The 16638-nt window shown below is 33.0% G+C and overlaps 2 protein-coding genes across 2 annotated transcripts; both read left to right on the top strand.

Moving 5' to 3' along the window:
- The first annotated feature begins 2352 nt into the window (after positions 1–2352).
- LOC107776312 (uncharacterized) lies at positions 2353–10117 on the top strand. Its single transcript, XM_016596192.2, has 12 exons — positions 2353–2742; positions 2864–2948; positions 4618–4669; positions 4761–4781; positions 4871–4924; positions 5286–5336; positions 6486–6548; positions 6864–6929; positions 7011–7049; positions 7804–7926; positions 8062–8154; positions 9655–10117. Exons 1-12 carry the CDS (start codon positions 2655–2657, stop codon positions 9970–9972), a joined length of 1053 nt encoding a protein of 350 aa, XP_016451678.1. The 5' UTR covers positions 2353–2654; the 3' UTR covers positions 9973–10117.
- Positions 10118–11901: 1784 nt separating this feature from the next.
- Positions 11902–15800, top strand: LOC107776315 (uncharacterized). The gene is made up of 12 exons (XM_016596198.2): positions 11902–12108; positions 12205–12289; positions 13198–13249; positions 13384–13404; positions 13514–13567; positions 14140–14190; positions 14319–14381; positions 14759–14824; positions 14915–14953; positions 15075–15197; positions 15311–15403; positions 15486–15800. The coding sequence occupies exons 1-12, from the start codon at positions 12012–12014 to the stop codon at positions 15666–15668; spliced, it is 927 nt and encodes a 308-aa protein (XP_016451684.1). The 5' UTR covers positions 11902–12011; the 3' UTR covers positions 15669–15800.
- The last annotated feature ends 838 nt before the right edge of the window (positions 15801–16638 follow it).

The raw sequence follows: 16638 nt of genomic DNA, 5'->3' as shown, positions 1-16638 counted from the left end.
ACCATATCTATTCACATACCTGTGTTTTGATATTAGTGTCTGCCAAGGTTGTGGATGCAATAACGTATTTGCAACACCATGGATATCTGGCAGGACAACTGGAACAGTAGCAGCAGAGACAATACCAAAATTGGTAGCACCATCAAAAATTTTGGCAGTAGTATTACTTGTCATAGTTTCTTAGATTGTAGGGAGTGACACCAAAAAATAACAATAATAATACTACTTCAATATTATTTGTAAGAGGATACACGAATTGACTTGAGTCATGCTGGACACTGTCCTAAGAAACTATTGTGAAATGTTTTCCCAGGATTAAACAAGTCCATATCTAATTTATTTAGAGGATACAGGAAATAACAAAATATTAAATTACAAACACAGCTATTCAAAAGAGGAAAACAAGAGAAATTAAACTACCAAAATGAAAGATAAAAAAGGGAAGGTGGAGAATAAAGAAATTTAGAAGGAAAGAAGAAGAATGATTTCTTTGTCTTGCTAATGATTATTGATGAAAAAGGAGTGATTGGTAATGGCTATTTATAGCCTCATTTGCATGGAGACTTGTTGTGCATGGTAAGAAAGTGGCTGATGAAATTTGCCACTTTGCCAAGGCATTTTGCCAATTTTCTAATGTCTTTTAGAAGATATGCCATTTGACTTTGATTATGACAATTGTCGATAAAGTCTTTAAAATATTGCCACAGTAGTTTGGTTACAAATGGAAGATAAACGATATTTCTATATTTTGTGAAATTATGACTCCGTCACAAACAGAGAACTCCTTGCACTTCTTGTTATCGTCTTCATTGCATCTACTACTCCATCTTTCTTAACAAAAAAGAAATTTTAAAATAATTTTAATGTATTTGTTTGTCTCTGCGTGAAATAGTCATTCATCTTTTGGGGCAATTTGATGCACTTAGTTCTCATTAAGTACGAGTTTGAGAAAGGTTAAAATCACATTGATAGTGAAAAGAGTATTTGAAATTCGAGAAAAAAAATAATTTTTGTACAAAAAAAGGAAACTTGAGAGAAGTGGATTATCTTCAAGAAAAAGGTTCCAAAAAAACAAAACTCAAAAGAGAAAAAGAATACAGAAAACGATCACCAATGTATATAATTATTTAGAAAGCCAAATTTGAACGTGGAAGAAGATAGAGAGATATATAATATGTTTACCTATATTTGTTTCTATTTTCAGGGAAGTCTTGTCTGATCTGCATGACTTGAAATTTGTACACGACACTGTTTAATTTGCACTTCCGTTAATTACAATATTAGCCCATAAACTAGCTTGTTTGGCATAGAGTATGCTATAGAACTCAACTATCAGTACGTATTGATACGTAAGTGTTCCATACAATACAACCATTTGCTAAGTGTATTTTTAATTTAAAAGAGTTAATATATCTATCAAATATGGTCATACTCATACACATCAGAATTTAACTTCTTTTGATCTCAACAACTTTCCCATACTACCATTCTTGAACTACAATCAAGTTGTCAGCCATATATACCTACCAATCTTGCCCCATACTCTCTCAAAAAATATTCTTCATGAGTTTTGTGTTAAACTTTCCCCTTTTTCTAACACTAGCTCTGGTTTTTAATTTGTTCATTTGAGACAGATTAAGAGACGAAAATCCATAGTGAAATTTGAATCCACGTCTAAATAATATATATAGTAGTATAATTTAGAGTTGTAACCAAAGACGGATCCAAAATTTAAATCTTATGGGTTCAACTTTTAAAGTTTTTAGCATTGAACCTATTATATTTTTAAAGTCATGAATTCATATCTTCTATTTTTGTAATTTTAATAAGTAATAACAATTAAATTTATACTCCGCGCTAAAAGTTATGGGTCGATAATACACTACATTCGCCCCTGGTTGTTTACCCATCATTTTTCAATTGTTATTGTTATTTGTTAGACTTCTAATTCATAGATTATATGTATCAGGCGTAACTAGTAGATAAAAAGTGATATGACTGTATATATAAGTTAATGTACCCCTCATCAGCAGCCTTCTTGGTTAAAGCTCGTTGCGAGCCAAAAAAATTTTGAACGTCTATAGACTATAATGAAATTCTTCATTTTGCTATTCGTTGTAACCCAAATATCGAGTTTGTGATAACTTGTGCAGGGTTTGAAAGAATAACTAAAGTTTTTTTAATTTTAAAAAGTTGAGAGTTGAATAGTAACGTGCCAAAATGAAATAACATAACTTAAGCACCAAGATTGCAATTTTCAGCCACAGGAGGTAGTTAAGGAGAATACTCGTCTCGTAGTATATCTTAATTCCGAGAGACAAAATAAAAGAAAAACCCCTATTTAATAAAAATACAAGAAAAAATATTTATAGTCCACTCTGCAGTTATTATTGAAGAAATAATATTGAAAACGACAAATGAGCCACATGCCCTGATGACTGATTCTTGTATTGGATTGTGATTGGTGGCTCTAAAATTTAACCACCGTTTCTCAATTATTGTTTTGTTTCTTCAGTTCAGTTCATATTACAGACTCCACCTACACAACCTTCACTCTCCTTCAAAAGTTCCTGGAGAGGACGACACTGTGGAAAAATAATTTCAAAAAGAAAAAAATATTGACCCAATTTTTTTTCTTGAGAGAAAATATTTTGATGGGGTTTAATTCTTGGTTCTTCCTTATCTTGATTCTTGTTGTTGGGGTTCCAATATCATCCTCTATCCCCTTTATTGTACTCCATGGTATTAATTATTCTTGTTTCTCAACTTTTTTACTGTTAATATTACTATTTTCATATAAATATTTGTTTATTTGTTGGTTTTGTGTGGATTAGTAACTAATCATAAGAGTTGGTGGTTGTAGGAATTGGAGATCAGTGTTCACACAGTGGAGTCAAACGTTTCACTGAGGAACTAAGTGAATGGTCCAAATCTGAAGGATATTGCTTGTAATATTTCTTCTCTCTTTTTGTATTTATTTGAAATAGTTTTTAGGAGCTGTACTTAGTATGACCATATGATATATACTAATCTTATTTGGTGTTTAGCAAATTATTTTGTATATGATTGCAAAACTGCTTATTAATCTTTATCTGTTCTAATTAAAATACTATTCGTCCGTATAAAAGTTGTCTCTTTTATATTAAAGTGTCATGAAGCTTAATATGTTAATTTGACTTCATAAAAAAAAGGTAATATCTCTTTGTAAAAGATGTTTATTTGACTTTTGTATTATACTAATCTTAGTGGAAAAACAATACTAGGACAATGGTTGAAGTTAGTTTGTTAAAGACAATTTATTATCAAACTATAAAATTTGAATAGTTAAATGAATTTTGAATTCTTGAAAGTGGTGGAGTTAGTATAGAATTAATCAAATGGTGTCACATATTTTGGGACATTCCAAAATGGAAAGAGGGTCTTACAAATTGGGTCTGAGGATAATCTTATTTGGTGTGTGGCACATTTCTGCTAACGGTGTATCTGTATGTAGAACTGCTTCTTCTGAAATAAAAGGTATTTTGTTTGATTGACAACGAAGTTTGAAAAGTTAATTCGACATATGTAGTATGTTAGTCGTAGTGGAACAAAATGATGATTGCAAGTTTCATAGAGAATTTATCACATCAAATTGTATTTTGAATAGTTAAATGAATTTGAACTCTTGGAAATTGTGAAGCATGTTTAAAATGGTGTCAAACATTTTTCAACATACCACATGGGAAGAGTTTCATATATGTTGTAGTTCCTTTTTCCTTGATAAAAAAAGTTGTAGTTCCTTTTCCTTTTCTTGAAGTAATGTTATTGCTGATTAGGCTTTAGTTAGTTGTTTTAGTGTTTGGTTGATACAGCTTAAGCATTTTGATAATGGTTACTACTATATTCCTCTGATTATTTAAAAAAGCCTTTTGATAAGCTATTAGCTTAGAGAAGCAACTTATACAATGAAGTCTGGTGAATATGCACTCTATTTATCACAAGTTGTGTCATGGGCTAGCTTTTAATAGACTGACATTCATCACTTTTAGCTAGCCGTTATTATTCTGAAGCAGAAGAGTTTATGCGTCAATATCAGAGTTGGAGTCAATTGTGGAGAATGGTTGTTCTTTGAAATCATGCTCAATTGATTACTTAATCTTCACTTATCGAAAAAAACTGATGCATGAATAAAGCTGCATGATAATCAGCAAAGTGGATTAGAAAGTTTCCTCAAAGACATCAAGCGCTCCACCCACCCCCCTCCGCACACCAGAAGAAAATGAAAAAAAAAGAAAAGATTTCTAATGTCTCCTAGTTATGTAGTTTTTTTCAAGATCATTAGTAGGAATTGTTTTGTTTGCCTTTGAAGCCATAGTTGAAATAGGTCTGAAGAAAAGGTATTATGTCACCATGTCTTGTTATCTGTCAATAGAGAGTTTACCAATTAGTATGGCTGGGGTTCAGGATTTTACATTTTGAATTGTACTTGCTGAATCTAATCTATTTCCAACACAGTCTTAGCTTATATGATTCTGTTCTATGGTCCAAGTCCTACAAAATCATCAGCGTTTTGTTCTCCACATGTGGTTATGTAACTTATATTGTTTAGTAATTGCACTCTCAACTTTCCCCTCGTAGGGAAATCGGAAATGGATCATGGGACTCTTGGTTTATGACTTTAGAGGATCAGGTAATGACATTGCACTATAATTTAAATGCTAGACGTCTTGGGCAATGAAATCTTGAGAACCTAGTTCTGATCTGTTCTTTTTCGTGTGCAGGCTGATGCAGTGTGTAGCAAGGTGATGGAGCTATGTCACTTAGTGAATTTTATTGTGGATAATCTCCCATGTTTGTTTTACTCACTGGCGAAACAAATTTTTGAGTACAGGTGAAGGAAATGAAAGAACTCCAAGATGGTTACAACATAGTTGGTCTCTCCCAGGTTATTTCAAGAAACTAGATCTTCTAAATTTGCATACTACTTTTATGAGTGTACTTTCCATCACTTAGTATCATATTTGTGTGTCAATATGATCCTTAACTAATTCCACTTGGATTTATTTAATCCATATAATCTGTTGGTGACCAGTATGATCCTTGAACTAAGTCTGCAATCACTGAGCTAGCTTAACTCGTACCAAACATCCAAAACTAATAGCGTCTGGGTCATGCAAGACACATGATATCATAACATTATTATTCGCTTGGAAAGTATATGCTTATTTTGTGATGTAATATTTTGGATTCAATTGGTTTGAGGCTGCATGGACTGCATATTTACTGCTCATCTGCTTATGATGCAGGGTAATCTAATAGGCCGAGCTGTTGTTGAATTTTGTGAGGGAGGACCACAGGTACAGAAAAAGCTTAAAGCAGGCTTTTGGCTTTCTGCATGTAATTCCGATTGACTTCTGATTTTATTTGCTTAAGTCAAATCAGATCTTTCTTATTCTAGCCATTTCAATCCAGCTCTTGCGACATTTGTGGATGTGTACCTCCGTGTAAAATATGATTAGCCGCTCTATAGATCAGTCTGTGACTGGTTACAATTATCTTATTTGCAGTGAGCTCTCCCATTATTCACTAGGACAATGGAACCTTGAAACTAGAAAATTACTGTGGGAATGAAGACTCCTTGGGCTCACTTGTCAAATATAATAATTTTCCTTTAAAATAAAAAATCTTAGGCTCCATGTTCTTTTTCTTTATCTCCTACAGAATGTCAGTTCTCCAGTTCCAGTTTCTAATTTCCACTCATAGCAAGGTTGTTGGTAGATTGTCAGAATTATAACTCTTCACCTTGTCCTCATTCCCTTAAAATGACAGCCTTAGTATTAATGCAATACTCTTCACCATCAGTATAAGTCAACAACAACAAACCAGTGTAATTTCACAGAGTGGGGAAACCATCAGTAGAAGTCATTCTTCCAAATTTGAGGGCCTACCATCAGCTGTGGAAACAATTTTCAGGTCTTTACCTGACGAACTTCATTTGTATTTGTGCTTCTGGAGAATAGTCCATCACATATATTGCTCGGAATCGAAAAATACATCCAGTCTTTCCTGCAATACTCATCAATCTGTAATTTTTGAAGAAAAAACAAGATTCCCTAATTTGTGTGATGGGAATGCGAATGAAAAATGAAGAAAAACAAAAAATACAACGAGGAAAAGAAGTACTTTATCTCCCTCTTTACAGTAATTGGAGGAATGAAGTGATATATTGTATTGACTACATAAAGGGATGACGAGTTAAAACGTTCTGCTTCCCAACCTTGTAATCTGCATTATTTATAGTGAATGGAGAAATATTTAATTTTTCAGTTCTCCAAAGAAAGAAAAAGGAGAATTCCAAGAGAGAAATCATTGAACTTCTTAGTCTTTCATGTGGCTTTTCTTTACATTATTAATTCCACATGTTACTGTTGTCATCTGTCTCGGCCTTATGTTTGCTGTACTTGAGAAATTTCAATAATAAGCATTTGTGCTTGTTCCCGTGACAGGTTAAGAATTTTATTTCCTTAGGAGGACCTCATGCTGGCACTGCTTCAGTTCCTCTCTGTGGTGTAAGTGTTTGTACAGTTTTATACCATCATTTGCTATCTATCCTTCAAAAAGACAAGTTTACTTGGTAGTTTCTGGTAGCTGGTTTATGTAAGGATTTTTTTTTTGGTCATCTGCCTTCTTCCTTTGGGAAAATTTAACAGAAGCCTCTTAGCCACTGTTATAGCTTCTTGATGATAATTATTGAGGTGAAATACGACCACAGTAGTGGTTTCGCCGCAGCAGGGGTGACGAGGCTGATTTATAGATTTTTTATCACTGAATCATCCTCCTTGGCATGTTTTCACATTGTTCTTGATCTCATATTCATTTGGCAGTCTGGCATTTTTTGCATTATTGCTGATAGTCTAATCAAGTCGGAGATATACTCTGCATTTGTCCAGGTATTACGAAGTTCTGATTCTGTTTTCTTTACCAAGGGAAGTTTGGCATGCTTCCTTGGAATGATAATATTTAATTTGCAGGCTCACTTGGCTCCTAGTGGGTATCTCAAGCTTCCAAATGTAAGTGGCATATTATTGCATTTCACATTACGTAATGTCATAATGTGATCTGCAAACAATCCTATGACAATTTTTAGTTGCTTCACAACTTTGCTTCTTCTCTGTATATTGGTGGGAATGGAATATCTAAAATCAAATTTCAAATTTGCAAAAAGCCTGGTTGAACTAAAAAGAGAACAATTTGATAAGCCACAATGCGCACACTCCAAAATTCATAATGCTTATCCTATCTGTTCTAGATGTCTTGTCTCTGTTTCTCTATTTTATACGAGTTATTGTTTGAAGAGAAAAAAGTGGTTGCATGTAAGTTCTTTGAAGGATAGAGAGGAGTTGACTGCATCTGGTGGCTGCTGCATTTTGGGATTTTAGGTTGGTTGTTGATGATGCAAAATCAAGGGGAGGAATTTTAGATCCATTTGTTAACTAATTCTTACTTGCTTTATTTTGTAGTTACCATTTTATAATGTGATTTTTCTTCTGAATTTGAAATCAAAGAATACCGCAGCTGGATGTTGAAAAAAATGCTAAAAGAAGGTGATGGTTGTGAATGCCATGAAAATGTAAAGTTCCACGTGTTAAAAATATGGTGTCTCAAAAGTAAATTAATCTCCTTTTCCTTCTTTTGGAAGTTTGAAACTTCCAATGATTGTTTTCTCCAGGATGAGTTGTTTTCTTCTAGAGTGGGGTGGCGAGGCAAAATTTATTTACCAATCTTTTGCGTTTGGAATCTTAACTTGTATCTCTCTCTTCACAGAATATTGCTGGGTACATGAAAGCCTGTCATTTTCTCCCAAAGCTTAACAATGAAATCCCTAGTCACAGAAATTCCACCTATAAGAAACGGTTCACCAGCTTGGAGAATCTTGTCCTTATCATGGTTTGTACTGCAGTCCTGCCATTGCATTCTCTTTTTGTTTCTTTGTTTCAGTTTGTGTCAGATGACCGCAATTTGCAGCAGTTACAGTAACAGCACACTCTTCTTTCCTGTGTTCTTTTTCTTTCTTATTCACAGTTTGAACATGACACTGTTTTGATACCAAGGGAGACTTCTTGGTTTGGATATTATCCAGATGGGGCGTTTGACCCCATTTTGCCACCAAATAAGGTATGCTGTTAAATCTGGTTAAGAGTATTGTTCGGTTTATATTACTATGCTGCTGTTACAGTAAACAAGACATACCCTTATCTTTTTCGCCCGTGATCAATTTCTTCATGCAGTTTGTTTTTCTCATCTTTTTCTTTTCCTCTGTTTTCCCTCAAAGTACCCAGAATACTGCATATACCGTAGTTTACCTTTGCTTATATGTTCTAATTTGTTGGATTGCATCTGTAACCATTGAAAATAAGATAGGGGTGTGTTGTGGTGTTTCTGAATGGACTAAATAGGTAGAAAGAAACTTACTATGTAGAGGTCATATTTGCTATCTTTTCTTTTCTACTTACCGTTAATTCCAAAACAATAGGGCAATAAAGTGTCCTCTACAATTGCCACCAAGATGTTATGCAGTGGCTAAGTAAAAGCCACAAAAAGTTTCATAGGGTTGGGTTCAGTCCAATTAGGTGGGACTTGAATCAAGCCAAGTTTAAGATCTAGTTAATCTTGACTCAACCTGAATGTATTATGCACGGCTTTGATTTTGAGCTTCAGCTTCATTTGAAGCTAAAAATCAATTGTGCTTGCAGAACAAAATGCAAGCTCGAGATCAGGATATTGACAATTTAAGGATAAATTTTCCAAGACTTTTCTGGTCCTCCATATTGTTTAATCAGGCCTCTTTTGCCATTTATGTCATGCATTTATCTCTTTTTAAAAAAAACACAAGTAAACCCCTTCACATAAATGAGAAGCTACAGAGATAAGATTTTTTATATTCAAGTGGACTCGATTACAACAACAACAACTACCCAGTAAAATCCCACAAAGTGGGTCAAGTGGACTCGATTAGACGTGCAAAAATGTCACTGTTCTAATTCAACATGTATCAAACTATAATAACTTCAACTGAATGTGATCTCGAACTAGGCCTTTATGCTTCAATCCTGTTGGCAGACTAACTGAACTCCAAGGAGTTATCGGTAGAAGCTCCATTCTTTAGTACTATTTGACATTCAACGATTAATTGCAATGATTGGTCAATTTCCCAATGTAGTGTGCTCGTCTTTCTTTCTAATTAACTGTGACCGAGTTCTTAAGGCTTGAGCTCGACATTTGTCAAACTAGAAACAAGCTCAACTGAATTATATCTCTAACTAGGCCCTTTGAACTTCTGTCATGTTCCCCGGGATAACTGTAATTCAAGGACTTACCTGTAGAATTTCCAATTCTGTAATATGATCGATTTCTTTAAATTTGATGACTAATGTCGATGGTTTCCTTGCTAATTAACAGCAACTAAGTGTTATATCTGCCGTTGCACACCCATCTATATCTTCCTTATTCCATCATAACGTCTTGTCTTAACCTTACCTCATAATCCTAGTATTTTTTTTTGGCCTTGCAAGTCCACAAAAGGCAAGCTCAACAATCTTGAAAAGAAATTTTGCTTTTCCCTACATGTGCTTCAAGTTTACCCTATTGAGATTATTGCCTTTAATTTTTTGGCAGACTGAGCTCTACATCGAGGATTGGATTGGTTTGAAAACCTTGGACGATTCTGGGAAGGTGCAATATGTCAAAGTAGCTGGGAATCACCTTCAAATTTCTTCAAATGATATGAGAAAGCATGTTGTTCCATACCTAGCAGAGAATGCATCAACAGACGGGAGCTCTGTAAATGTGGAGAGCGTGGCAATGCATGATTTGCAAGACGAGTCATCAACCATTTTTACGTTTGAAGGTTCCTCATCTTATAATTGGCCTGCACCTGTCAAGAGCTTCTTCGCCGATCTACTTGGTTTGACCATAGATGAATCAGTCTCTTGACTCTTGATTTGGTTGTTTGATTGTTGGATGATTACACGATATACAACTTCATTGAAATATAACATGGCTTTGATTGTAAGCTTTATGTTATCTTGTATGTACATGTATGTGATATACTACTAATATCAGATAGCATTACTAGCAACTGTTTTGCCTTTGTTACCTTTGTTCTGTGTGAGTTTTTGTTAATATAGTGCCCCAACTAGAGCTCCAAAAATGTAGCATAAGATGGTAAGATTTGCTTAAGCAGAGTCAATTGGCAGCGTGAACATATCAAGGAGATCTATAATGAAATTTGGTATACAACTGATAAACAGTTTTGCATAACCATTTTAAATTAGGGCAAATATCGCATTTAGCCTGCGACCAAAATTATTTATATCCGGCAACCGCAAAGTATGTGTGTATATATATATAAAAAAAATATTTTTCGGCTATTATTTTGAGAGCGGTTATAAAGTGTCATTTTCTTCTTTAAAAATCAGTTCACCATGTCACATTTATTCAAAGAAGTCTTGTTTGCTCATTGACAATTTTATAATTGTAACAATTTTGAAAATCTTTCTATGTCCGATAAAAGATTCCAATATCAATAACTATTACAACTCAATCTGGCAAATCTCTTAGATCTTTGATGCATCGGTATTAGGAATTAAGATGATTACTTTTATGCAGGGATCAAGCTCATATTCAGGAAAATATATATTAAATTCATTATAAACGTGAACTTCTTTAGAAAATCATACATCATATATTGAGCTACAAAATCTTAATTAGTTATGAGGAATCGACTACTGATAGCCGTTGAAATATTGTGTATCAGTTCACTCTGACTAATTTTTTAATTAATTTCTTTTTTGGTGGAAGTGGGCACGTGAATAATGGAGGAGCAAAAGTTCTTTGCTAGAATTAGAATCTTGCACATAAATAAAGTAGCCATTTTCAAAACAAACAAAAATTTGGGTTTGAAAAACAACAACAACATATCTAGTATATATGCAAATCTTACGCCTACCTTACGAAGTTAGTCAGGGGTGGAACTAGAGCTTCAAATGCGGGTTCGGTGAATCCAGTAGGTTTGGTCCAAACTCTATATTTGTCTTTAAAAATTTATTGAATATATAAAAATTATTAATTTAGAACCCAGTAACTTAGAAGGAATAGAATCCCGAACCCATTAGCTTTAAATTCTGGTTTCGCCTCTGGAGTTAGTGAGACTGTTTCTGAAAGATCCTCGGGTCAAGAAAAACAATTCTACACGGGTTTGAACAAGATTGTGTTCGAAGAAAATAAAAAGATTAATTTTACCACCCGAAATGTTTTGCAACTTGAGAGGAGAACTGTAATATGTTCATGATATATTGACATGCATCAGCAGGAAAAAAAAATTGTTAGTCCTTTTATATATATTATATAGTGAAAAAGATGGAATTGAAGTGGCCTAGTTAGATGTAATAGGACTCTCAGTTACACTCGCAATTGTGTAATGAAATGTTGCTTTCCATTTGCTAATTAAGATGATAAAAAAGTGATGTATTTATTTAGCTAGAAATGAAATACTAGTTCTAATCATCCGTTTTAAGTTAAAATTTGCTAATTAAAGAAGTATGAAAATGGACCAAACCTTTCCTATTAAATGACATAAAGATGAGAAATAACCAATCTATGGCTTTTTAATTGGTACTCATTTCCTTTTCTTTTTTTGGGCAAAAAAATAGACGTTATGACAAAGGATACCCTTAATAAGATATTATAAGGAAAACAAATCAAAGCACTAATTGGATATCCAGAATTGCCAAATGAAACTCATACAAAAAAAGTGGAAAAATATTTAGAAAGAGAAGGAAAAAAGGAAATAATTCAAAATTTGTCCCCACACTGATTGCTCCAGAAATGGTAGTATATATCCATAGCTTACTAAAGCTGAAACTTCTGCACGTCCCTCCATTTCTTCTTTGCAAAACCTGTAAACAAAGAAGAAGGCGATTTATATTTATATTTAGAGAAAAAAAGAAAAAGAAAAAGAAGAAGTTCAATCGATGGCTTATTTATGTTCAGAAACTTTCATTCTCTTTATCATTTCAATCTTTTGTTCCATATGTCTTTCGTTTTCTACTCCTTTCATAGTTTTGCATGGTAATATTTTTATTTATATATATTGTGTAATAGCATTTTAATATTTCCTTTTTTTGAAATGGAGAATTATGAGTTTTTTTTTGGGGGCCATGGCAGGGCTTGGACAGTCGTGTAATGATGCAGGAAGTACATTTTATACGTCACAACTCAGCCTCTTGTCGAGATCTAATGGATACTGCTTGTACGTTATTTATTTGTTTTCCTTGTTATTACTTTAATAACTACATATTTGTCTTCTTCTCATGCATGAATCAATCATCTAAATCATAAATTTGCTATACTTATATCATTGTCATTATTGTTATCACAGACTTTAGACGGAGGGATATGGAGATCGAGTATTAGGGTAGAAGATTAGTACGTAGTCGAGTTTGGGACACTAAATCTGTTCCTTATTTTCCATGTATATCAATATTATTATTATCATTCTCGTATTATCTTATTTTTTTTTATTTCTATTACTACTTCTTGTCTCCTTTGCTTCGGTTATCTTAATGCTTTGTTATTTTGTTGTGCCTTCATTATCGCTATTGTTTTTTTTTAGTCGAGGTCTATCAGAAACAATCTCTCTATCTTCACAAGGTAGAATTAAGGTTTGCCTATACACTGCTGACTATCCTCCCCAGACTCTACTTGCACGAATTTTCTGACTATATTGTTGTTGTTATTGTATTATGATTATTACTGACAATTTCGACTAGGGGTGAAGGTGAGAAATACAAGTCAGAGTTGAATTTTTACACCATATGTGTAACTTTTACCTATTACATCATGTTATTTACCTTAAGTTACCAAATTAGGTATATGTCAAAATAAGTCTTGGACCTAACTCCCGTCCCAAAATTAACTCGAAGGGAGGAGGATTAATGCCCAAGCTTTATAAGGCTTGAGCAATTCTCCTCTCTTCGAGCTAGCTTTTGGGGGTGAGTTAAGTGTTAAGGCTTATTTTGACAGTATACTAATTACAGAAATTACATAATGTTATAGGTAATTTTAATCAGATTGTGTAAAACAATTTTACACCCGTGTACTAAAGTTAAAGTTTATTATTATTATTGTTTATTAATGTCCGGATTTTTTTTTGGGTAGAGAAATTGGAAATGGAGCGTATGATTCCTACAGCATGCCTCTAGACAATCAGGTACAGTTGAAATAAAGTAGTAGTAATTCTTATTGTTTCTCATTATTTCGATAGAATTAATTGCATAAAATTCTTGTGCTTTTCATGAATTGTAATCCGTGCCTTTTCTTTTTGCCCATGCTGTACTTTTGTAGGTTCAAATTGCTTGTGAAAAGGTAATGAGACATCACTAGATTATTCTTTTTGTTTCTCTTTTCAACTTTCCTTTTTAGAATAAAATAAAAAAATGAAAAACTATTGACAATGTCTGAAATTAAATTTTAGGTGAAGGGAATGAATGAACTCCAACAAGGTTACAACTTAGTTGGTCTCTCACAGGTAAATACATTCATTTTTAATCATAAATGTGAAGGGAAGCCTTGGCGTAACTGGTAAAGTTGCTGCAATGTGATTAAGAGGTCACGGGTTCGAGCCGTGGAAATAGCCTCTTGCAAAAATGCAGGGTAAGACTGCGTACGATAGACCCTTGTAGTCTGGCACTTCCCCGGACCCCGCGTATAGCGGGAGCTTAGTACAACGAGTTGTCCTTTATTCATAAATGTGTCTCCCTTACTTTTTCCTTTTTGTCTTCTTATTATTCCCTCATATTTTTCTTTTACACGCCCTTTAAAAAAATATTAATCAGGACGGATATTGGACTATTTTACCCTTATTTTTGTCGTAAGATATAATCTCTCTTCATTAAAATTTACTCAATTTATATGCTATCTCCATCTTTTAGAACAATTACTATTAAGAATAAAATAGAAAATTATAAAAAAATTTAATTTAGTCTTGAACTTCTAAAATAACAAATAATTTGAGATAACTATTTTTTATCTTGTAATTTGAGACGGAAAGAGTAATTGTGCGGTGATCAATATTTTATGTATGGAAATTGTGTTTTTCAGGGAAATATGGTAGCAAGAGGGCTTATAGAGTTCTGTGATGGAGCACCTCCAGTGAGAGTTTTATCACAATTATATTTTACTAATACTTTTTTTCTTTTTATGTTCATTATTTACGTTTCATCGTTTTTTGCATTTTGTGGTCTTCTTCTTTTTTTTTCTGGAACTTAATTGTGCCACAGGTCAAGAATTTTATCTCAATAGGTGGACCTAATGCTGGTGTTGCTGATGCTCCTGCTTGCGCTGTATGTAATTCTATATCCATCCAAATCGTAGTAATATAATAACAACAATAACGATAATAACAATAACAATAGAGTTTATTTTTATGCATTTATAACGTAAAATAAACCGAGTAATGCGAAAATTTGACTGCAATGGATCACCAACAAAGAACATAGAAGACCAAATAGTAAAGAATAACAGCGCGACAAAATAAACGAAGAACAACCGAAAGGAAAGGTCCACCTTAGCAATGCAATCGAGTATATAATTAACGTGTTATCACAAGTTAAATTACGTCAATAGTATAAAAATTATTTACATTGTTGGTGTATGTAACTATCCATAACAATAACAATATTTACGAAGTGTAAAATAACTTATGTTCTTTAATTAATAGGGTGGCCCTTGGTGTGCTGGAGCTGGTGGTGCCTCTGGAATTGGAATATACTCTGATTATGTTCAAGTATACTCATCTCTTTTGATATTTCTTTCCTTTCAATTTTCTTCAAGCGATGATTATTTAGTAAACGAGTTTTTAATCTGCAAATCTTAGGCTCATTATGCTCCTAGTGGCTATACCAAGCTTCCAAATGTGAGTAATTCTTGCTAATTATTTCTTTGGTTATATTCGTTAATACTCTTATTTAAATTGGAAAGTACAGATTATAATTTAACATTTTCTTTAAATTGGTTCTCTTTTTTCTTTTTCTCAGGATATTGCTGGATACTTGAGAGGTTGTAGGTATCTGCCAAAGCTTAATAATGAAATTCCTAATGCAACTAATCCCATTTATAAGCAACGTTTCACCAGTTTGCAGAACCTTGTCCTTATCATGGTACATTTTACTCTTCTTTTTTTTAGTACTCTTTTTTAATCTCCACATACATTTATTTTATTCAATAATGTACTAACTAAATAATCCCCATTTTATTTTGAATATCTTTATAGTTTGAAAATGATAATGTGATAAATCCAAAAGAAAGTTCTTGGTTTGGCTTTTATCAAGATGGAACCTACTCTCAAATTTTGCCACCGCAACAGGTAATATTATTATCTTATTTCTACATTTTAAAATCAATAACTATGTTACATTTTAGGAGTAATAATATATTTTTTTTGGCAGACTAATCTTTATCTAGAGGACACGTTTGGATTACAAACATTGGATAAAGCTGGAAAAGTGAAGTTCATAAAATTACCAGGATATCACCTTGGAATGGATATTCAAGAAATGCAACAATATGTTGCCCCATATTTGATTGATGGACCACCAAATAATAAAGCTGCTGCTCAATTTGTTCACTGATTAAAAAAGAAATCTTTTTAAGGACTATGGTGCTATAAAATAAATACTACTAAAGTGTCCTCAAGTAATTTTAGTTTAAGTTTTGTGATAGAATATATTAATCTAAATCAAGTTTTTGTTAGATATGAAGATTAGCAGACTGCTTATTATTAATGTAATACTAGCAAGTCCGGGACTAGTTAATACCTTAGCACGTATGTTTTGTTCTTTTTTGTTATTCTACTGTTTGGTGAGAATTTCATCTGACATTAACACTTTTCAATGATGAAAAAGGCTGGTTAAAATAGCACCGGCTAGCTAGTTTTCGGACTAATCATTCAAAAATAGTCAACGTTTGCTAAGTCATTGAAAAATAGCCACAAATTTGCTGCAACAGAGACCGTCCAACATAATATACTAAGTTTGGTGCACCTGTGTATGAACTTCTAGCACATTATGCTGGACTGATATACTTTGCTGGCTCCAGTATAATATACTGGAGTTCCAGTATATTATGATGGAGTATTTTTTGGATTTTGAACAGTGTTTTCGTTCAAATTTATCTTTACATGAAAAGTAGCTAAATTTCGATGACTTTTAAAATTGTGTCTATTTTTGAATAACCACTTGTAAATTTGGCTATTTTTGAATTTCAAGTGATAGAGAAATGATAAAAAAAAGGATTGTTCTGATAATTATAAGTCACAAAAGCTAAGTCTAAATATTGCCCCTCGGCTTGTACGTATATAGTAACTTTTTAAGACTTCTCTTACAGTGTCTATAAATCTCATAAAAAGTAGTAGTAGTACTTAAAGATTCATAGTTAAATTCAATGAGGTTTTCTCTCGCATCAATAATGCGTTGATTTTGCGTTTGGATATAGATTTAGTTGAAACTTTAAAAATGAGTTTTTAAAGTTATATTGAAAAATAATATTTGGAAGTTAAAGTTATATTTGTATGTGCATTTTATTTATAATTTTTTTTTTTAA

Source organism: Nicotiana tabacum, chromosome 1, assembly GCF_000715075.1.
Source record: "Nicotiana tabacum cultivar K326 chromosome 1, ASM71507v2, whole genome shotgun sequence".
NCBI classification, from domain to species: domain Eukaryota; kingdom Viridiplantae; phylum Streptophyta; class Magnoliopsida; order Solanales; family Solanaceae; genus Nicotiana; species Nicotiana tabacum.
Note: the sequence above shows the minus strand (reverse complement) of the source record. Positions and strands in the feature narration are given on the sequence as shown.